This window comes from Emydura macquarii, unplaced genomic scaffold (genome assembly GCF_026122565.2).
Source record: "Emydura macquarii macquarii isolate MOO-44397 ecotype Brisbane River unplaced genomic scaffold, CSIRO-AGI_Emac_v2 contig_3491, whole genome shotgun sequence".
NCBI classification, from domain to species: domain Eukaryota; kingdom Metazoa; phylum Chordata; order Testudines; family Chelidae; genus Emydura; species Emydura macquarii.
The window spans coordinates 23545-45825 of NW_027133628.1; the positions used below are offsets into that span (position 1 = coordinate 23545).

General features: G+C 48.3%; 1 protein-coding gene and 1 pseudogene across 1 annotated transcript; both read left to right on the top strand.

The window, feature by feature from the left end:
• The first annotated feature begins 2720 nt into the window (after positions 1-2720).
• On the top strand, positions 2721-18660 carry LOC137144902 (zinc finger protein RFP-like). The gene is made up of 7 exons (XM_067535386.1): positions 2721-3128; positions 13239-13334; positions 13856-14086; positions 14386-14408; positions 15280-15395; positions 16404-16463; positions 17053-18660. Exons 1-7 carry the CDS (start codon positions 2721-2723, stop codon positions 17565-17567), a joined length of 1449 nt encoding a protein of 482 aa, XP_067391487.1. The 3' UTR covers positions 17568-18660.
• On the top strand, positions 4499-9252 carry LOC137144904 (E3 ubiquitin-protein ligase TRIM39-like; annotated as a pseudogene).
• Positions 18661-22281: the final 3621 nt, after the last annotated feature.

The window sequence follows — 22281 nt, forward strand, 5'->3', positions numbered from 1 at the left end:
ACTTTGTCTGCTGGGAGATTCTGATTTAAATGACGGGGTGAGATCAATGAAGAGCCTTAGGCGTTGTAATGCTGAGCGTCACAGCACCTAATTTTTAGGTGCCTAGAAAATTTGGCACTGATGTAGGCACCTCATCTCCATCTAAGATGAACGGAGACAGACAGATGCCTTAAAATGCAATCCACATGCCAGGTGGGGAGCCATTGAAATCAGTCAGTGGGAGATGCTAACAACAGGATGTTTCCTAAGCCCCGCCCCTCTATTGAAGATAAGCACGTAAGTCTGGGTTGCTGGGGGGATCTGCCTCTGTTTAGCAATCCGCGAATGGGAACCCCCCACCTGAGATGTTTCTTGTGGGAATGAGTTAGGTACCTGCTGCACTAGCCACAAAATGGGGGAGGGGGACAGAGGTGATTTTTTTGGTGCCTCTACCCACTTTATAACTTTTAGCCCCGTCGTTGGCACACTTGCCTGGGATGTGGGGGACCAGGTTCAATGCCCCCCTCTTTGCCATAGTGGAGAGATGATTTGAACAGGAATTACTCATTATTTAGGTGGGTGCTCTAACCACTGAGCTATGCTGTCATCTATGGGGGGGATTCTTCAGTCTCTCCAGTTGCAGCTGGTCCACTGGGGGTAAATAATGAAAGAGTGACTGGAGCTGGGGACTGGACCCAGGGATTCACACCTTTCAGATGGGTTCCCTAACCAAAGGGCTACAGGGTCATTCTCACTCTGGCCAATGACTAATTAAGTGTTAATCTGCAGTGGAACAGTCACTGGGCCGGAGAGAGAGAGAGAGAGAGAGAATGTCTGTGTAGTCCAGTGGTTGGGGCACGCACTTGAAAGGGGGAAGACCCCTGATCCAATAAGTCTGTTCCCATCACTTTCATTATTTATCCAAAGGCGGCGGTGCCTATCCCTCGATACGAGGATGATACCTGCCAGATGGAGGAGATGTGAACACCCTGGGCAGAAGCCTCTGCTGAAAGGAGAGATTTCTCAGCTGCTCTGCTGTGTGTAAGGAATACAGCCCTGAGAACTTTGCCCTGCTACCACAAGCTGAAGCAAAGGCAAGATTCAAATTAAACTTATTTAAATGAGTAATAATTGGAGCGGTGACAGTGAATCCCAAGGTTAAGATGCACATAAACATGTAATTGTTTATCGCTATAAGGGTTAATCAATAATAAAGGTAGCTTTCAGCTGTTACAGTCAGAGATCACAAGATGGCAGTTGCAGGGAATCCCAGCCAGAGAAAACTAAACTGGGGGACTTGGCATAATTCGGCCAATAGCAAACAGGCAGGCTGAGGTGAGCTAAAGGTCACTCCAAAACCAGAAGGGAGGGGTCAGGAGAGAATGAGGCATGTTCTCAACCAGGTCTGGCTTTGACAGATAAGTTTGGTAGCTGTGATTGGTTCATAAGAACGGACCAATCAGGCAAGGCTTAAAGACGATTGGTGGACGAGCATGCTAATGAGAAGGATTGAGGGAATGACCAATCAGAGTAGGCCAGAACCTGTATATAAGGCAGAGGGCTGACAGGCAGACGTTTGGGCTGAAACAGTTAAAATGAGAGTAGGTAGAGAAAAGATTGTGAAATGATTGATAGTAAAACAGACCTTAAATAAGCACTTGGTTCACTATAAAACTGCAGCAGAGTCAACAAGAAAAAAACCCAGAAGTTCTTGTTTCACCTGCACAAGGATAGGTGTTAGACCATACTGGTCTCACTGCAGTCTCTGTCACCTTTGAGATGACTTACGGACAAGGCTGTATTTTGCTCTCATTTACAGTGGTGTAAATATGGAGCAAATCTATTGAGGTTAGTTTCCTTGTTGCAGATTTAAACTGATGCAGCTGAGGGCACAATCTGGCCTGGAAAATACAGATATGGAACGTCTTTCCCGTACATAGATAAATACTGTCAGAATGTGGATTTACTATAACTCCTACTCATGTTATAGATACAGAATAGAGAGAGAGAATAATGCATTACAGGCAAATGGATGAATAAATAGAAAAAACATTTCCATGAATGTGATTACTTTAAAAAACATGGTATTTAAAAATACTAATTATGATTAAATCTGGGTTGTTAATGTTTCTTCTAAGCCTTGCACTGGAGTCACCTTTTCAAATTTTTTCTGCCATCAACAAGGTTAGAAACTGCCTTGAAAGTCTCCTCTCATCACAAGCATGAAGGGGCTGGGGTTTAACAAACAATTCAAAAATAACACTACAACCAAACGACAAATCAATTATTGTGAACCTGAATATAAAATCACAAGAGTTGGTGGCATTGTTGGTAGGAAACCCCCCTTCCACTGAGCCAGAGCAGCCTGAGTGTAAAGGAAAATCAGGCTTTCGAAACATTGATGCCATCTTCACCAAGGTTTTAGCTTGTTGTGAATTTAGCATCACTCCTTAGACACACAGCCCCTGCTTCTGCAGGCTCAGCATTACTGGTGCACACTGATGTTTCTGTGAAGCCCCACTGACCTTCCACACATGCAGAAGGGGCAGGACCAAGGCCCTAGTGGCACATTTTTCACAAAAGCCTCCAGGGCTGAAATTAACGATGGGCTCCTTCCCCATAGCAAACAGCGTGAGTCCACTCCAACCAGGAAACAGGGAAACATAAAATTGTTTCAGCCAATGGGGCATATTGTGAACTCAAGAAATTGAAACCCTATTACACTGCCCATCCCGGGAACCATGGCTGCAGAGAACCCCGTGGAAATTCTCCAGGAGGAAGCTACTTGTCCCATCTGTCTGGAGTATTTCAGACAACCTGTCACTCTGGAGTGTGGCCACAATTTCTGCCGAGCCTGCGTCAGCCATTGCTGGGAGGGATCGGACACGGATGTCTCCTGCCCCCAGTGCAGAGAAATTATACAACAGAGAAACCTCAGGCCAAACAGGCAGCTGGCGAACATGGTAGAAATAGCCAAAAGGCTGAGTTTCCAGGCAGCAGGAGGGGAGAAGATGTGTGTGGAACACCAGGAGGCTCTGAAACCGTTCTGTGAAGAGGATCAAAGCCCCATCTGTGTGGTTTGTGACAGATCCCGGGCTCACAGAACTCACATGGTGGTTCCCATAGAGGAAGTTGCGCAGGAGTACAAGGTACAGAGTTGCTGTCCAGTAATACCTTTGGATTTTAATTACAGGTTAATGTCATTACAACTTGCCCAGCACAAGTGTAACTGCATCATTCAGCTGTGTGTAGCCTTCCTTGGATACAAGGTGTTACACAAATTTATGATACTCCAGCCTGCCAAGAAAGGCAACAGGTGAAGATTTTAAATTTGTCTGAGGTGGGAAAGTTTTCTCTTAGAAACTGAATCCTTTTCAAACCCAGTTTCCACAATTGAAATTAAGGAACTTTCTACAGACGGGAAGCTGCTAAATGATCAGTGAGGTTTAAATCACAAGAGCTGCAGGGCAATCAACCTGGGAGTGTTGCATTCAGACTGGAGAAAGGGGTGTTACAATCTGTGGTTGTTATTACTGATTGTATCACAATATTAATTATTGTTATTTGCACCCCAGCAGCCCCTGCACACCCCAACTGAGATCTGACTGTGATGGTGTTTGGCCCACCACAAAACACAATGAGGGACAATCCCTGCCCTGAGCCATTTACAGTCTAACTAGACAAAAGAGACAAAGGGTCGGAGGAGAACCAGAGGCACAGTGAGGGGAAGTGACTTGTCCAAGGTCACTCAGCATGTCAGTGGCAGAGCTTGGTATAAAAACCTGGTATTCTAAGGCCCAGTCCCGTGCCCTAACCACTAGGCTATGCTTCCTCCCTCAGCAGCACTGAGCAGTGTTAAAGTGTGGCCATTAGGAGGAAAAGATGCCGACATAAAGACCCCAGGCTCCAAAAGAAGATGAGGTTTCCCACTGGGGAAACAGCACACAGCATGTCCGCAGGGCTCTATGACAAAATGTGTGGGGAGGTCATATTTTGGTTACAGATCTCTCTGATCAACTTAATCGTGAAGAGAGGCAAGTGTGACAGGCTCTTTCCCGGAGCCTCGCTTTTGGCTACCTGGTCCCTGCTTGGCTGGGGTCCCCGGGGCTCCCTCCTTGCGCCAAGTGCGAGGGCGGAGGGGCAGGAAGGAGCTTGCTCCCCCCACAGCAGGAGCTCTCAGCCGCCAACAGGCTGGGATCTGCACGGCTGCCAGTAAAGCCTGGCAGCCCCTGGCCTCCTGCAACAGCAGGGGGCAGCTCCTCCTCCGAGGGCCCATCCAGTGCTCCCCCACCCAGGCTGGCGACCAGGCGCATGGCTCCCTCCCGCCCCCCTCCCAGTGGTATGCCACTGGCAGGCCCCCCAAAGCATGAGGCCCAGGGCCGTCACCCCGATATGTTGTACCCTGGGGATGGCTCTGGCATTGGAGATACTCAATTATTCCCTTTTATCCCCAGAGCTGGTCTCTCCAGGCCAGAGTTGAAGACTATGAATGGGACCTTTGGGGGAAGGTTGCTCCTCCATGGCCTGTGTGGCACCTTCTTTGAGGCTGGGAGAAAAAGAGGAATGGTAACTCCAGCCCATTACAGCAGCAATTCTCGAGCAGGAACTTATAATGAGACACTAAATGACATATAACCATGTGAAATTGTTTCTGTCCAGGTGTGAGAAGGGGAAGATCCAGCAGCCAGTGGAGATTTCTCCTGAACTGGAAAAGGGACTCCGTGATTTCTCTCAGAAAACTGTTGCTCTAATGGAGACTGCAACAAAGTTCAAAGGTACAGAGAAGGGATGTAGGAGAGGAAATTGGGATGAGCCTCTGACACTGTAAGAAGAGAAGGGCTCTGTGACAATTGCTTCATAATTAGATTATGCTTCTATTTAATTGCTGGGTGAGAATGCTGCACAGCTGAGATTAAAAACACTCAGCTATATTAATTAAACCTTGATTTGTACCAAAAGCATGCCTTGTAATTACAGTTACTATTAAAGTAAGAAATCACTCATACACTTTGGGACCATAATGATCACCTAGGCTGACCTCTTGCACATTGTAAGTCATAAAACGTAGCCCACCCACTCCTGTAAGAGACCCCTAACCTCGTGCTGAGTTACTGAAGTTCTCAAATCATGGTTTAAAGCAGCGGTTCTCAACCGGTGGTACACGTACCACCGGTAGTACTTCGAAGAAGGCTGGGTGGTACGCGAGCCGTACCATGCCGCCGAATCTGCCACCGAAAGTCCCCCCCCCCAGCCGCCGCAAAACCCCGCCGCCGCCGAAAGTCCCTTCCCCCCACCCACCCCCGCGAAACCCTGCCGCCGAAAAGGGGCAAATGGCGGCAGGGTTTCGGCGGAGGGTATTGTTCCCCCCATGTAACCCTGCCACTGCGGAAAGTCCCCCCCACCGCCACCGCGAAACCCCACCGCCGCCGAAAGTCCCCCCCTTTTTTTCCCGAGTGTTACTTGGAAAAAAAAAGGTTGAGAACCGCTGGTTTAAAGACTTCAAGTTACAAAGAATCCACCATTTACTCTCATTTAAATCTGCAAGTGACCCATGTCCCATGCTGAAGAGGAAAGCAAATAAAGCCCCAGGTTCTCTGCCAATCTGAGCCAGGGGAAAATTCCTTCCTGACCCCAAATACAGTGATCAGTTGGACACTGAGCTTTTCAGCAAGACCCAACAGCCAGACACGTGAGAAAGAATTCTCTGTAACTCAGAGCCCTTCCCATCTAGTGTCCCATCACCAGCCACTAGGGATATTTGCTACTAGCCATCTCAAAGAGAAAGAAATGTTGGCCAGTTCCTAAGGAATAGGCGGGTCACGGTGGATTTCACCTCTGAAGCTCCAACAACCCCTTACAATGTCTGCCATATTATACACATCCACATTATACATATATTCGTTCTTTTCATAGAATATTAGAATATTAGAGTTGGAAGGGACCTCAAGAGATCATCGAGTCCAACCCCCTGCTCAGAGCAGGACAAACTAGAGGTGCTGGGGATTGACTATTATGAATATTAAGTGTCTGATATAACTCATACACTACACATGAATGAACTTTTTATTGGGCAGAGCTTTTGCTGTCCAAGCTATTTTCATGTTATTGTTCTCTTTCCTGATTGGTCTATTACCACTGATTATGGATAGGTCACTTTGGCCCTTGCTCCACAGAGGTGTTTTTGGACTTTGCTAACTGCTCCTTGGCAGTACCTTTGGAGTTTCTGTGTCTATAACTACATTGTGTGGACAAAACATCTTTGTCCCACATGGCAACTTATGAACACTTTGCTTAATAACAAGGTCACTTAAGGCAACATTTCCCTTATGTCAAGCAAAGGGTTAGCCAGGCCAAAGCTGAGTTAGGGCTTGTCTTCACTTACCTCCGAGATTTGGCGGCAGTTGATGGGAGTTACGCAAACTACACAAAAAACTTGCATAACTCCCGTCAACTTCTCTGCTTCTGTTCTACATGCCGTCTTCACCGCACTGTGCCGACAGGAACTGCGTTCCTGTTGACGCAGCGCTACGTCACTTGAGGAGGTGGTCTTAATACGTCGATTTCTGGATTGACTGAGTGGGTCTTCACTGACCGCTCAGTCGATCCAGAGAAGTCAATCTGACGGCAGCGAATTTGCTGCTGTCAGTGAAGACATAGCCTTAGTCAGCTTAAACCCACAATATCCGTGTGTCCAAATTTAGGCATAAGAAATGACTCTTGTACCAATTTTCAATACGAAATATAATAAATAGTGGAAAGCAGACAAATGGAGCAGGAGTAGCAGGGGCCCAAGCGTCAGGTTGTCTCACAACAATTCATGGCTGACCAAAGGTCATAACATTAAGGTCCAAATTTAGCAAAACCACCATATTTGGAGCACCCGAATTTCTCTCTCCCAACTAGAGAACGGCAGGGCATGTGCTCCAGAGCTGCTTCGCACAGCTGTAGGGGGAGTCAATGGGAGTTGCAGGTGACCAACCCCACTGAGAACCAGGCCCCAGGTGCCTAAAGCTCAACACTCAAAATCTAGACCCTAAATCAAAGGTCATTCATTGAAGCTGAACCCCATCCATCACTGTGCTCTGGTCCCATCTGGCAGCTAGTCTGGGCCAAATGAGCTGTGGAGAAGGAGAAAGCCCCTCCCACAGCGTGAGGAATCCCTCCAGCACAGCAGCCTTTGATGCCTCCTGCACAACAGCTGCAGGCACTAGGAGTGTTCCTGAGAGGTCTGGGAATGGAGGGGGTTGGGAAGGGCAGGGTGGAAGAGGGAGGGGGTGGACGAGGGATAGAGGGACGTGGGCAGTGTAAAGCTGGGCCTCTGACACTCTGCACGCTGGCAAAGAAACACGGGGGCCATTATAGAAGGGACACAACTCTGGCTGGCTTCAGAACTTCCTCAGCCTGTGCCAAGGTCTGCACCGGCCCCTGCAGCCACTGAACAGCAGAGTCACAAATTGCCTCCCCTCTCTCCTTCTGCCAGTACAGGGTGAATCTGGCCCATTGAGCCAAACTTCCCCCTGCCTCTAATTCCACATTGATAAAATGATTTTATTATTATTGACATTTCTGCTTATGTAGGACAAGGGCCCCATCGTGCTGCTCTGTAGAGAAAGCTGAGCAAACAAACCCAAAGCTACAGTTAGAGCCAGGATTAATTTCAAAAGACCAAAGTTATTTTTGTGCCAAAGCCTTTCCATGATCTAGTTGAGGTTACGACAAAGGCAGTAACTAAATGAGACAAACCAAATAGAGTCGGAAGGGAGGGACTGATAAGGGAAATATAAATCTCACTTACAGATAGTCTGTCCTGGGATGGTTGGGAGGCTTCATGGCTGTTGATTCCATTGGGGAGAGATGCCTGAATGAGAGAGGAAACAGAAGGTTTCAGATTATTTTCTATTAAATCCCTAAGAGTGTCTCTGGGCCTCTCTGTCTCTTTCTCTGTCATGATGAAAACAAAGCTCTATGAGTTAAGAGGGTGAATGCTGTAATAAACGTGAAAGCCTGAAATCTCCTCTCTTTTATTCTTTCCCCCTCCAGACACTCTGCCGTCTGTGCTGGAGACAAAAAGAGGGGAATCCCTAGGATCATTCACACAGGATGAGTTTGCAGGTGGAGATTGTCTTTGAATTATGAGAAAATTCCAGTGAAAACATCTTCATGAGATTGTTCCTAAAGTTACCAACCAAACCAACAGCGACCATGACAGACACCCCTAAAAATAACACAGTAACAGTGAGGAGATCCCCAGCTGATGTCACACAAACACTTCTAATGCCAATCTCAATGCTGCGTTCATGCCCAAGCTGATGAACAAAAACACTTGCACTGAGAAGCACCTGAACAGAGCTCTCTCCCCGGAGGGCTGACACATCCCTCTCCTTTACCCCGGTGCAGGGGGGTCTCCCCCTTGCTCTTCTCCAACATCCTCCCTTTCCTCTGCGCGGGGCTCTGACTTTAGAGCTGCTCGCTGCTTCCTGGATTGGGGAGATGCTTCCCTGTGATGCTAGCAGTTTCTCCTTTCTCTCTAGCCTATGGTGGGGCTACCTCACCCAATGCCACCTCTTGCTCTCTGGTCTTCAGTGGCTCTTAACTGCAGTGACAGCTCTGCTTAGCCTCAGATGCCCAACACAAGGGCAGCTCCTTGGGATCCAGGAGTGTCCCAGCCAGAACAGGGCAGCTGGGGAATGTGAGAAATGGTCCCAGCCTCACCCAGGCCTGAGTTCTGCCCCTAATGTTCTGATTCTCTCTCCCCCCAGTGAATGTGACTCTGGATCCAGGCACGGCTCATCCCGAACTCATCCTGTCTGAGGATGGGAAAAGTGGGAGATGGGCAGACACATGGCAGGATCTGTCCAAGAACCCTGAGAGATTTGACTCTACGTACTGTGTGCTGGGCTGTGAGGAATTCACCTTGGGGAGACATTGCTGGGAGGTGGAGGTGGGGGATGAGCTATTCTGGGCTGTGGGGGTGGCCAGAGAGTCTGTGAGGAGGAAAGGAGGGATCAGCTTTAACCCTCAGTGGGGGATCTGGGCTGTGGAGTGGTGTGGGGGCAGTTCCAGGCTTTCACCTCCCCTGAGACCCCCCTGCCCCTGCGCCGGGTCCCCAGCAGGATCCGGGTGTGTCTGGACTGTGACCGGGGGCTGGTGACATTTTTCGATGCTGGTGACCAGGCCCCGATCTTCACTTTCCCGCCGGCCTCTGTCCCTGGCGGGAAAATCCGCCCCTGGCTCCGGGTGTGAATGGGATCCCAGCTCAGACTGTATCCCTGAGACACCAGGGGAGGGGGAGGGAATATCCCGCTGGGGACCCTGAAATCGGTGTCTCTGACCTCACACATCCCTAGTATCTCTCACCCTGGAGAACTCCTGTCTTCCTGCAGACTCTCTACCATACAATCTCTATGATCCTGCTGGCTCAATGGGGGTCTCTGGCGACTGTCAAACCATAGAGAGCAGGAAGTGATCAAAGTGGAGAAGCCAGTCTCTCTACTCCAGGGGGTTGTTCAGCCTGTTTGTCGCTGTCCTCTATGGTCCAGGAGGACTCTGGGCATCCTGGAGGTCAGGCAGTGTCACTAAGATGGAGGATGAGGGAACAGCCTTAAAAATTTGGTCTGCTCTAGCCACAGTCATCCAAGTCTCTAAGATGCTGGAGGACTACCATGGAACCAGCCCCCTGGCTTGTCTGTCTGACCCCTGGAAGCTGCTCCCACCACCCTCCCTGCAGCACCAGGGATGGGGTGGGGGGAGAAGAATCCCTGCAGTTGCAGGGGGAGCAGAGGGACCCTGAGGGGCAGATGTGGGGCTGGGCAGGGGCAGAATTAACAGTCGGGCTGGGGACAGACAGATGTGGGGGTGGCTGGGACCCAGCATTAATTAATGGGGCTTTGGGGAGAAATTGGAGGCTCTGCACCAGCAGGGTCCTGGGAGAGGGGGACCCTGGGACTGGAGAGTGTGACCTTCAGGCCATGAAGGAAAGGAAGCTGTAGTGGGAAGGAGGTAGGGGGTTGGGTGATGCCAGCTGGATGAAGGTCGGGGAGGCAAGTGCAGGGCAGGTTTAACCAGAAGGGAGAGACGACATGAAAGAATAGAAGAGGAAAACATCCAGTAAAACCAGTGTAAAGAGAGAAGCCTGGAGAAAGTGGAGGGAAAGTCAAATAAGGAGTGAAAACAAAACCGTCCTGAGAAGGGAAATGCTTCTGGGCGGGCAGCAAGAGAGGAAGGGATAAACTCAGGGGAGGGATCTGGGAACCTGAGGTTGAATGATCCATGACAGGGAACAGAGAATTGTTTCTGAGGCCAAACGCCAGAGGGGGACTCGTCACATACTTTGCCAGCAGGCACAAACGCTTACTAGACAGATTAGAATATTAGAGAGCATGACTCTCATGTTCTCTTCCTGGCTCCATTGCGCAGTGGTGGGTGGTGACAGATAACCAGGTTGTATTATTTTATGTATTCATCCCCAAAGGTAGTAAAAGTGAGTGGCTAGTGCCTGGGCTTTCCATATTGGAGACCTGGATTCTCTTCCCAGTTCCACCTGAAATGACCTTGTGCGGTCTTTCAATTACCTCGTCAACTGGGGAAGAATGTGTCTAATAATTCTCTGCTTTCTGGGGTTGGGAGGTGTGGTTTTATGAATGATAAGTATTGTGATCTTGGGTATCAATGGCCAGGGTCCCCACATAGGGGGGAAAAGGGTACACTTTACCAGGGCCCGGCCCAAGCTGCAACCCCTATTTCAGAATTCAAACTTTGTTCGTGGCTCATGAGATTGTATGTATGGGATGAGGGATTGCGCTATGTGTGTGGGAGGCGGCCCGTGTTACAAGTTTGTAGTGAGCCCCAAAAAATTGTGCTTGGGCCCTGTCAGTGGCTATGAGCCAGGACAGGCAGGGATTGCTGCTTACCAGAAGCTGGGAATGGGTAACAGGTGATGGATCACATGATGATTGACTGTTCTGTTCATTCCCTCTGAAGCACCTGGCATTAGCCACTGTCGGAAGACAGATACTGGACTAGATGGACCATTGGTCTGACCAAGTATGGCCGTTCTTATGAATATTTTCATCTGCTGGCACTGACACTTCTATTTTAGCTGGAATGTGACTGTTTCTTTAAGAGAAGATTCATCTGCCCACATCAGAAGGGTTGAAATGATTCTAACTTCGCAGTTCCTCTGGGTGACGCCCCACACCAGCAAAAGGGCCCTAGTGGTACATTTTTTACAAAGCCTCCAGCCCTGCAGTGTTACCAGTGAGCTGCCTCCAGCTGAGCAAACAGTCACAGTGTGAGTCAGTTGAGAGGAAACACCCAGTTGCTGCTGTAGGCGGGGCATATTTGTGAGTTCAGGAAAGTGAAACTAGCCCAGCTACACTGTCCAGAGTCAGCCATGGCGATGGAGAACCCCGTGGAAAGTCTCCAGGAGGAAGCTACTTGTCCCATCTGTCTGGAGTATTTCAGAGAACCTGTCACTCTGGAGTGTGGGCACAATTTCTGCCGAGCCTGCATCAGCCAGTGCTGGGAGGGATTGGACACGGGTGTCTCCTGCCCCCAGTGCAGAGAAACTGTGCAACAGAGAAACCTCAGGCCAAACAGGCAGCTGGCAAATGTTATAGAAATAGCCAAAAGGCTGAGTTTCCAGGCAGCAAAGGGATCAGGAGGGGAGAAGTTGTGCGGAGAACACCTGGAGGCTCTAAAACTGTTCTGTAAAGATGATCAAACCCCCGTCTGTGTGGTTTGCGACAGATCCCGGGCTCACAGAACTCACACGGTGGTTCCCATTGAGGAAGCTGCTCAGGAGTATAAGGTAGGGAAGTTTAATCACTAATAACTTTGGGTTTTAATGACTAGCAAGAAAGGCAAATAATAATAATAACAATAAAGTCTTTAAAAGTACCTGGTGTGGGAAACTTTCCTCTGAGAAGCTGAATCCTTTTCAAAACCAGCTTCCACAGGTGAAAGAAGGGAACTTTTTCTGGAACACAAACTGCTGAATGATCAGTGAGGCTTAAATCACAACAGCTGCAGGCCCCTCTGTGTGAGAGTGTTATCTTCAGATTGGAGAAGAGGAAGTTACAGCACTTGTTATTACTGATTTCTACCATACAGTGTATTATTATTATTTGCATCAGATCTGGGCACTGCACAAAACACAGTGAGAGGCAATCCCTTCGCTGAGCAATCTGCAGACTAAGTAGACAACACAGACAGGGTGGGAGGGGAAACCAAGGCAAAGGAACTTCTCCAACGTCACCCAGCATGTGAGTAGCAGAGCTGCGGATAAAACCCAGGTATCCCAATGCCCAGACCAGTTGCTACCACCCCTGCAGCACCACTGAGCAGTGCTGAGGGGCAGCTATTAGAATGGAAAGACCTTTGATAAAGGTCCCAGACCCAGCAGGGAGATGCTGGCCAGCACTACAGGAGGTGATTGTGCTAAACGCTGCATGAACCCCATGCACCTTGAGTCCACACATAAAAGGGACAGCGCAGGTCCATGCCAAATACCATTGGGATTAGACCGGATTGCAGCAAAACTAACCCCTGGGTGGTGCTGACCTGTCTGACTATTTTATTGTGCGTGTTGGCAAGGACCGGACAAAGTGGTTACATTAGTCTCACCATGCAGTCTTTTGAAATCTCCCAGAAACCACTGCTTCTGGGATCTTTACCAGGCAGTGGGACTGTAGGTACCTACCCAGAGGCATTTGTCCTGAAAGCATTCAGGACAGCACCAGGGCAAACCCCAACCCTTCTTAACACACAACAGCACGTCTAATGGAGTTCGATTCGCCTTAGTGCTTAGACCAGTTCTGTACAACCAGTGCAATCCCCAGGACTTCAGGGCTGAACCTCATTTGAGAGTTGGGTTCCTTGGAGAATCCCAACACATATTTCGAGCCATGGGATTTGAATCACTTTGTTCCTTTAATCTTCTGAAAACCATTAATTGATTCACCCCCATGTCACTCCAGATTTCTACTATGTGCTGCACTAGTAATGAATTAATACAGACCAGTCAAGCTTAGATAAGTAAGGTCTCCCTCTAATTAATAAAAAGACTGAACCTGAATTGGAAACAAGTTGGAATATGACACATTCCGAGTCTCCGTTGTTAGTTTGCATTTCCTTGGTGGCCATGATGTCATAAGTCAATTAGGACCAAAAGTCACCTTGGGTTTGGGTGGACAAACATCCCCTACACACCCCTCTCAGCCCTCAAAATGAAACCTCCTAAATCATCTCTGTTTCTACAGGAAAAAATTCAAGCCCATTTGAAGACTCGGAAGGAAGAGAGAGAAAAGCTCCTGGGATTTAAAGTGACTGGAGAGGAGAAAAGCCAGGAGTATCTGGTAGGTGTCTGTTGTTATTGACCTGTGGAGATTTGGGGTGAGAGGTCTGTTTGTAGGCAGATTCTTCTGTGGCCTTGATGAGTGAGGATATGTTTCTCCATGATCATAGATTTTCTGTGTTAGATTCATATGCAGTGTTGAAGCTTTCATGTCAGTTAATTTCTAGCCCTTGTGGCTTTCCCTCTGTCTGTGTCGTTTCTTGAGCTGTTCAATTATTTGATTCTTTTTCCCCCCTGCAACTTCTGTCCGTGTAATGCTGAGTCCTGCCTCCTACTGCTCAGGATCACCGTTCCCAGATGCCATTGATAACACAGTGTCCTAAGCATGTCAGACATGGACACCTCCCTTGTCAGAGATACTGGGGAGAAATGAAAAAGGTGCGAGAGAATCCCTGCCCAGGTCACCACCGGGTAAACTCAAGAGTTAGAAATCTTCGGGGTTGCAAAAAAGTTTTCCCTCCTGCACATTCAGGACTCCACAAAACGACCCCAGCCTACCTTCATGTCCCTATTGCTTTACAGAAACGGATAGAAAAGGAGAAGCAGAAAATTGTGTCTGAATTTCAGCAACTGAGGCAGTTCCTGGAGGAACAAGAGCGACTTCTGCTGGCCCAGCTGGAAAAACTGGACAAGGAGATTGTGAAGATACAAAATAAAAATATCACCAAACTCTCTGAGCAGATTTCCCAGCTCAGTGAGTTGATCAGTGAGATGGAGGGGAAGTGTCACAAGCCAGCAACTGAATTCCTGCAAGTAAGACTGAGTTAGCAATACTCCAGATCCCAACACAGGGACAGGAGAGCTCCTAAAACATGACAATCAGAGATCTCAGTGTAACTCAGTGTGTGTGTTTCTGATATGTGAATGACTATTGCTCTTTTCAGGGCCACAAAGACAGTGATATTAGAGATGGAAAAGCCCCATTAGCTCAATAAATCATGGTCCTCGGGCCGGGCCAGGTCTTCTTTTCCTCATATTGCAATATGCCTTCCCTTGGATCCCCGGTGTGTGTCAGGTGCGACTGAGATTCATTTTCTCTCTTTCCCTTCTAGGATGTCAGAAGCACCTTGAGCAGGTACGTGGCTCCTTCCCACTCCCACTCCCACTTCACAATGCTGGGAGAAAGCTTGGAAACCATGTTAGCACCACAGCTCCCCAGGGTCACACAGCAAAATGTGTGGGGAAGGTCACATGTTGGATACAAACCTCTTTGATAACCTTATCCTGAAGACTCCAGAATGATCGATTCAGTGGGAAAGATGAAGCTAAAGTTTTACTAGAGAAGTCAGACACCCTGGGGACAGGCTGCCTCAGGATTGTGGGGCTGGAATATGGGCCTTTCACTGCTGGGCGCTGGTTACCATTCAGCCCAGGGCAGCAGTGATCAAGAGTCTTTCCCAGCGCAGGATTGTTTGGAGAACTGTGTGCAATGAGCTGGGGAGGGGGTGTTGGTGTATCAGTCTAGTTCAGTGGCTCTCAGCCTATCGTGGGCCACATGTTCAGCTCTCTGTTTGTAATGTGGGCTGCAACCGCACGATATATTCACTACCTGTATGGCCCTGAGGATGTCACATGGACTGCAGCTCTGTGCCGATTGGGCTGCAAGCAGCCCGCAGGCCACAGGTTGAGAACCACTGGCCTAGTTCCTAGTGAACAGGTTTCCGTAAGATGTAACATGGGAATCTCCTGTTCATCTCAGCATGGAGACATGGAGTGAAAAAAGCTCCCCTTTTATCCCAGAGCTGGTCTCTCCAGGCCAGAGTTGAACAATTTTAATGGGACCTTCAGAGGGAAGGTTTCACTGCCACAGCCTGTGCTGCACCTGCTCTGAAGCTGGGAGAAGCAGAGGAATTCTAGCTCCAGCCCATTAGAGCAGCAGCTTTCACCAACAACAAATTATCCTGTGTCACTGAAGGAAATATAAGAATGTGAAGTTTTCTCTTCAGGTGTGAGAAGGGGAAGTTCCAGCAGCCGGTGCAGATTTCTCTTGAACAAGAAAAGAGACTCAGTGATTTCTCCCAGAAAACTATTGTGCTAATGGAGACTCTGAGGACATTCAAAGGTGCTGAGAAGGATCTAGGAGGGGAAATTGGGACGAGCCTCTGAAACTTGGGAGGGGACGGGCTCTGGCCAGTTGGTTCATAATTAGATGACATGTCTATTGAATAAAAGGTGGAAAGTAGAGGAATTGATCAAGTGTAACAAGGGCCCAGGTGTCAGGACGTCTCACATTAATTCCTGACTTATAAAGGTCACAACACTGAGGCCCAACTGTAGCAAAATGGCCTAGTTTTGGGTCTCTCAGTTTCTCTCCCAACTACAGAACTTGGAAAGCCCTTGGGCGTCACAGAAACACGGGTGCTGCTCTGTCTGGATATTAGCACTTCCCTAGCCTATTCCAAGGTCTGCATGAGCCTCTGCAGCCACTGACTAGGGGAGTCACAAACTGCCCCCTCCATCCCTTTGCCAGTTCAGGGTGAATTTGGCCATTGAGTCAACGCTCTCCCAGCTCGAATCTCCACACTTATAAAATCAGTTGTTATTATGTGTATTTCAGTCTAGGGAGGACGAGGGCCCCGTTGTGCTGAGCTCTGCAGAGATGCTGGGTAAATAGACCTAAGGGGCTTACAATGAAGAGCCCCGACCCTGCAAACTCTTAACATCCCAGTAATGACAAAGGGACTAAAGTGAGGAAAGTTCTATTCATGCTAACATCTTTACAGGATCTGGGTCTAGGGTCTGATAAAATGCAAGAGGTGATTGAGACAAACCAGCTGAGGTCTGGAGAGTGGGAAGGGATAATGAGGGGAAAGTACATTTGTTTTACAGATTGTATCTCCTAGGGTGGTTGTGAGACCTAATGGCTGTTGATTCCACTGCTGTGGGATGCCTGAATGAAAGAGGAAAACAAGGTTTCAGCTTAGTTTATATTTCTATTAAAAACCTGGGCATGTCTCTGTCCCTCCGTCTCTTTCTCTGTCAGAATTAAACCAAGCTGGGTCAGTTAAGAGTGGGAACGTCGTTATAAATCTGATGGAAATCTCATCTCTTTTCTCCTTTCCCCCTCCAGACACTCTGCCATCTGAACTGGAGAGAAAAGTAGGGGAATCTCGAGGAGCACACACACAGGGTGAGATTGCAGGTGGAGTTATTTTTAATTTATGAGAAAATTCCACTTAAAACATTTTCATGAATTTATAGATAAAGTTAAAACCAACCCAACACCTGCCATGACAGACACAGCCCTAAAATTAAACACATGAAATGCTACCCCACCCAATGCCACCTCCTGCTCTCTGCTCTTATCTGGCTCTGTCCCACTGCTGCATCTTCCTCTCTGTTCCCTGGCCTGGGACTGGAGGCTGCATTAGGGGAGGCAACTGCCTCAAGGATTTACAGCTGGTACCTGCCTCCTCTGCTCCCTCCTCACTAAAAGCTTCTGACCCCTTCCTTGCTGTGTCTCTGCTGCTGGGAATGGAGCAGCCCCAGCGGGGGGAGAAGGGAGCTGAAGCTTCAGCAAACAAATGAGAAACAAAGGAAGTGGCTGGGTCCCATTACAGGAACTGCAGTGACAGCTCTGCTCAGCCTCAGGTGCGCAGGACAGAGGCAGCTCCCTGGGATCCAGGCGTGTCCCAGCCAGAGCTGGGTTGTGTGAGAAATGGTCCCAGCCTCCCCCAGGGCTGAGCTCTGCCCCTAACGCTCTGATTCTCTCTCCCCAGCGAATGTGACTCTGGATCCAGACACGGCTCATCCCTGGCTGGTCCTGTCTGAGGATGGAAAAAATGTGAGAAGGGCAGACAGATGGCAGGATCTGCCCAACAACCCTGAGAGATTTGACACTGTGTCCTGTGTGCTGGGCTGTGAGGGATTCACCTCAGGGAGACATTGCTGGGAGGTGGAGGTGGGGGATGGGCCATGCTGGGCTGTGGGGGTGGCCAGAGAGTCTGTGAGGAGGAAGGGATGGATCAGCCTTAGCCCTAAGGGGGGGATCTGGGCTGTGGAGCGGTGCGGGGATCAGTTCTGGGCTCTCACCTCCCCTGCAACCTGCCTGCCCCTGCACCGGGTCCCCTGCAGGATCCGGGTGTATCTGGACTGTGACCGGGGACAGGTGACATTTTTCTATGCTAGTGACCAGGCCCCGATCTTCACTTTCGTGCCAGCCTCTGTCCCTGGCGGGAGAATCCGCCCCTGGCTCTGGGTAGGGCCAGGATCCCAGCTCAGACTGTGTCCCTGAGACGTGTGGAATATCCCACTGGGGACACTGAAATCAGCCTCTCTAGCCTCACATATCCTATGACCCTGTAGGACTCCCATCTAACCAGCCCCCTGGTCCCTCATCTCTATGATCCCAGGAAGCTCCTTCCCCCTCCCTGCAGCACCAGGGATGGGAGGGGGAGGAGGGTGAAGAACCCCTGGAGCTGCAGGGGGAGCAGAGGGGCCCTGAGGGGCAGATGTGGGGCTGGGCAGGGGCAGAATTAACAGCCTGGCTGGGGACAGGCAGACGTGGGGGTGGCTGGACCCAGCATTAATTAATGAGGTTTGGGGGGTTGGGAGAAGCTGGAAGCTCCGCAGCGGCAGGGAGGGTTTGTACAATCTGTGGGGTTAGATCTCACTGGGGCTCCCAGCCAGAGCTCCTGCCGCAGGGCCACAGTCACCTTCCTCTGTCGCTGCAGGGCTGGCACCACAGGAATTGTCACACACACGCAGGGGATGGGCAGGGAGAGTTCACAAATCACAGGATCACCCAGAATACAGAATACAACTCTGTATTGTTTTGAAACCTCATGTTTTAGAGGTTCCATTTCACAACTTTTGGTTTTAATTCATGATTTTTAACTTCTGTGTTTGGCAACACGGAGAGTCACTGAGGCCAGGGAGGGGTTGAATCAGAGCGAACAGAGGAAACAAGAGGAAAAGATAAAGTAAAACAAAATAACCAGAGAATCCTAAAGAAAGGGTGGAAAATAGCTATGAAAATAATGAGAGGAAAACATTCTGATGAGGGGAAGCAGCCAGAGGCAGCGAGTGGGGAAGGGATAAACTCAGGGAGAGAATGGAGAACATGAGCGGGAATGATCTGTGACAGGGACCGGAGGCGAGTGGAAGAGACACAGAGAAATTAACAGGATGGGAAATGTGGGCTAGAAAAAATGGTGAGTAAAAATGACAGAGAGATTTATAAAAACATCCTGAAGATGAGACTGTCACTCATAAATTGCCTTTGACTTTGTTGCCATTTTAATGTCATCATTGTTATGGTTGTTATGGTTATTGAAGCTGCTTCTCAACTCCTTTTCACCATGCTGGGTATTTGTGTATTTGGATAAATAAAGCATGAAAGACAATTCTGGTTTGTTCTTTTTTAATTTTAATTTTCCAGCTGCAATTGTTGGGAGGCAGAGCTGTGGGATTTGCTTCGGTACTTGGTTGTGTCACCCCCAACGCCAGCAGGGACTACACTGGCATGTGCCTATGATGGGAGCTGGGGTGTTACTGTGATTTGTTGCTATCCAGCCTGTGCTCTGTCTCTTGTGCTGTCTACTATCATGACTTTTGGTTCTGTAGGATGTTGGGGAATGATTATATGTTTGTAAATAGGTTCCGAGAGTCCCCAGTTAAGGCAAGGGAGCGGACCAGGCCAGACTCCATATTGGATGGCAGATCCAAGATGAAGTCAGACATGCTTGGGATCAGGCCAGGATTGTTGGCAGGACGCCAGTAAAGGTAAGTCTGCCCGGATACGGAGCAGAAGGGCGGGAAGCCTGGGGTTCAGTGCCGTGTGCACTAAACTAGCGTGCTGTGTGCACAACAGAGTGCCGCCTGCACACCCCAAAAGAGCGGGAAATGATGCTGGCCAGTGATTGGCTGGGGGAAAAGTGAACCAAGCGGATTTAAGGCACTCGCTACCACAGATGGGGCTGTGCATCCGAATGGCAGAGTGGGAGGGACACGATTGGTTTGCGCGGGAGTCATAGACCGAGGACAAGAAGCCACCGACTGCAGACCTGGAGCCAAAGCAGATGGAGACCAGGTCGTGACCAGCACTCCTGGGGAGGAGTGAAGACCAACCGTAAATATCAGAGACGTTGGGGATCCAGGGGTTGTGTTACTGGTTGTGGGACCTGGGGTTTATCCCCATTGTGTGTATTCTTACCTTCAGTGGTTTTGAATGTATTGTTTGTCACCACAATACATTGCCCTTTGTTTGTACCCCAGTGGAGCGTCTTACAGTCTGTCCCCGGTGATAGATCCGGAAGCCAGGGTCAATGAACTTCCCCATAACACAAGGAAGGTGTGGTGGGAGACTGCCACTTCCAGCCCAAGCACAGCCTCAGGGGCTGATTCCTGCCCAGGTGGCTAACTTGAGGGTGTTGCCAGAGAAGCACCAAGAAGTTTTCTCTTCTAAAGATGAGGTGACCGATTTTGATGACTGGGTCAGAGATGTCCATGGCAGGCTAAAGACAACCTGCAAAGTTGCTCTCAGTACAACTAAAGACACAACCCAAAGTAACAAAAGGACATATGATCTCCTGTCCAGCAGGGCTCTCATAAGGCCTGGTGACTGTGTACCAGTTCGTAACCATAGATGCTGGCGACATAATAAAATACAGGACAAGAGGGAGTCAAATCCCCACATTATGGTCGCTCGAACAAACTTGAGTTGCCAGTTTACACTATCTGGCCTGAACGAGGAGGCCTTGAGAGAGTAGTACATAGGGACCAGCTAAAACATTGCACCCTTAGTCCGATTAGGGCCCATAGAAGACGTAGGCTGGCATGCCCTGAGGAGACTGAAACCAATGGGGGGATGGTGCTAGTCCCACAAATCGAATACTGAGGGGAACAGAGTGGGGCAACCCCAAACCACAACAAAAATGGCCAGACCCCTCAAACTGACCCACTGTTACCCGAGGACAGGAGCATAGGGAATATGGGTGATGAACCACCAGTCTTAAGAAGATCCCAGAGAACTAATAAGGGTGAACCACCCCTTAAACTTAGAGATGATTATGTTATGAACTCTGTGTAGTGTTGATGAATATTATCATGATTAACATAGAGAAGTGGACATGGAGTGCAAAATACATTAAATGTTCTTTGTGTTACCCCAATAACAAACATCACAGGATCTTTTTAGGGGATGAGGCAACAAGCCACGTTTATTGCGAACACAGAAAATTGGTAAATAGTATCAAAGAAAAGAAAAGTATCAACACTGTAACAACATCAATATCCTTCTTTACCATAGTGAAATAGTATTAATAATGTAACACTAGGAAAAAAGTATTAACATTGTATCAATACTACAATTACAGAGACACGTTTCAATTGGTACTTTCATTCACACTCACACACTGCCAGGCATACACAGACAGAGACAGACAAACACACATAGGAGTCTCACAGGGGGGTTGCTAGTACTCCCATCTTCCCAGAATACCTCCTCCCACAATGATATACAAACACATTGTCCGTTGTATAGAACTCTAGTGGTATTTTCTAATTCATCCCAAATACATGTTCCCACTGTGGTAGTTCTGCTGCATGGTTCTACAGAGGGAGGTATGGATAGGCAGACCCATTGTTGGGGGTTCCACGCACTACACTCCCTTGTATCCAATAGTTTTCCCTCTCTCCTGGCCCACTGACTTATAACCCAGGGTAACCAAAAGGATCCTGTGGCCAATTTTGGTAAGGGGTTTACCTTCCATAATTCAACCTTCATAGATTGCTGGTGGGCAGTTCTTGCAAATACCTATTTTGACATTCTGAGGCACAATAACCATGTCTCTGCGCCCTTCCTGTTTGGCCGTGCAGCTGGTTCTACAAATTAGGATGTACAAGCACTTTTGTAAAACAGTCAAATTCATTCCAAGTAGTACAGGTTCCACAGCAGAATAAAAAGTATACATCACTTTTAACTGGTTATATCTAAGTTCAGGCACTTGAAATTCAAAATTACATCCCCTAATCACTATAATATTACAAACACATCTATTTTCAGGACCCCTTTTCCTTCCAAATTCGTTGATCTTGATTGCCCTTTATTTCTCCTCTTTCCTACCTGATAGAGGATGTTTTTGTAGATAGTCACAGTGCTTCTTGATTCTTTTCTGCTTCATGCAGTACATTCCCTGATTTTTTTTTAAAAAACCCAATACCATACACAATGTTAGTAACAAGACAAAACAACACAACACAAAACACAGTCTTTTTGCAACAGTAGATCCATGGTTTTGTTCTTTAGTTGTTTCACTGGCACCAGATTTTCCTGCAGTTCTGAAAGATAAAAAGAACACTTTTCTACCCCCTTTGGGGGGAGGGGCAGAAGATTATTGCTTAAAATACTCCTTTCTTTTACAAATCTCCTTTCTGATTGCAGGCAAAACAGACAAATTACCCTCATATTTTCCTGTGTTTTTGCAGGCCAGGTTTGTAATGGCTCTACCTTTTAAAGTTTTAGGGTGAATTTCTTTCACAAAGTGGTGTACCTCAGATTTCCTTTTGCTTGGGCTGGACGGGTTATATACCACCAGGTACTGGGCCAATTTATCTTCTAAACTGGAAATTGTGTGGACGTCTGCTAATGCTTGTCTTGTCCACGGATTGAGACCAAATTTTTGCAAAGCAGAGGAGAAGGGAGTCTCCTCTTTTATAAATGGCAGAGAGGTCAGGATTTTAAATTCCTTCCCTGCAGATGGGCTTCTGGTTTGTTTTTTCTTAAACATATTTTTGGATTTTTGTCAATTCTCTGGTTACTAGCAACCAGTTTCTTATCCCAGGGGACTGGCAAAAGTACTTTGTTAATGCACAGTGGATTTCTAATGTCCTTTGGTTTGGGACAGCTACTAAGCCCTGTTCCAGGCTTTCCAACAGGCATACACACAGGCTCCTGCACTGCTGGAATAGATAGATACCAAGCCCTATCTGAGGCTCTTCAACAGGCA

Coding starts and splice junctions, on each gene's coding strand:
- LOC137144902 (XM_067535386.1), top strand. CDS start 2,721: ATGGCTGCAGAGAACCCCGTGGAAATTCTCCAGGAGGAAGCTACTTGT. Junction 14,087..14,385: donor CAGCAACTGAATTCCTGCAA/GTAAGACTGAGT, acceptor TTTCCCTTCTAG/GATGTCAGAAGCACCTTGAG. Junction 14,409..15,279: donor GTCAGAAGCACCTTGAGCAG/GTACGTGGCTCC, acceptor TTTTCTCTTCAG/GTGTGAGAAGGGGAAGTTCC.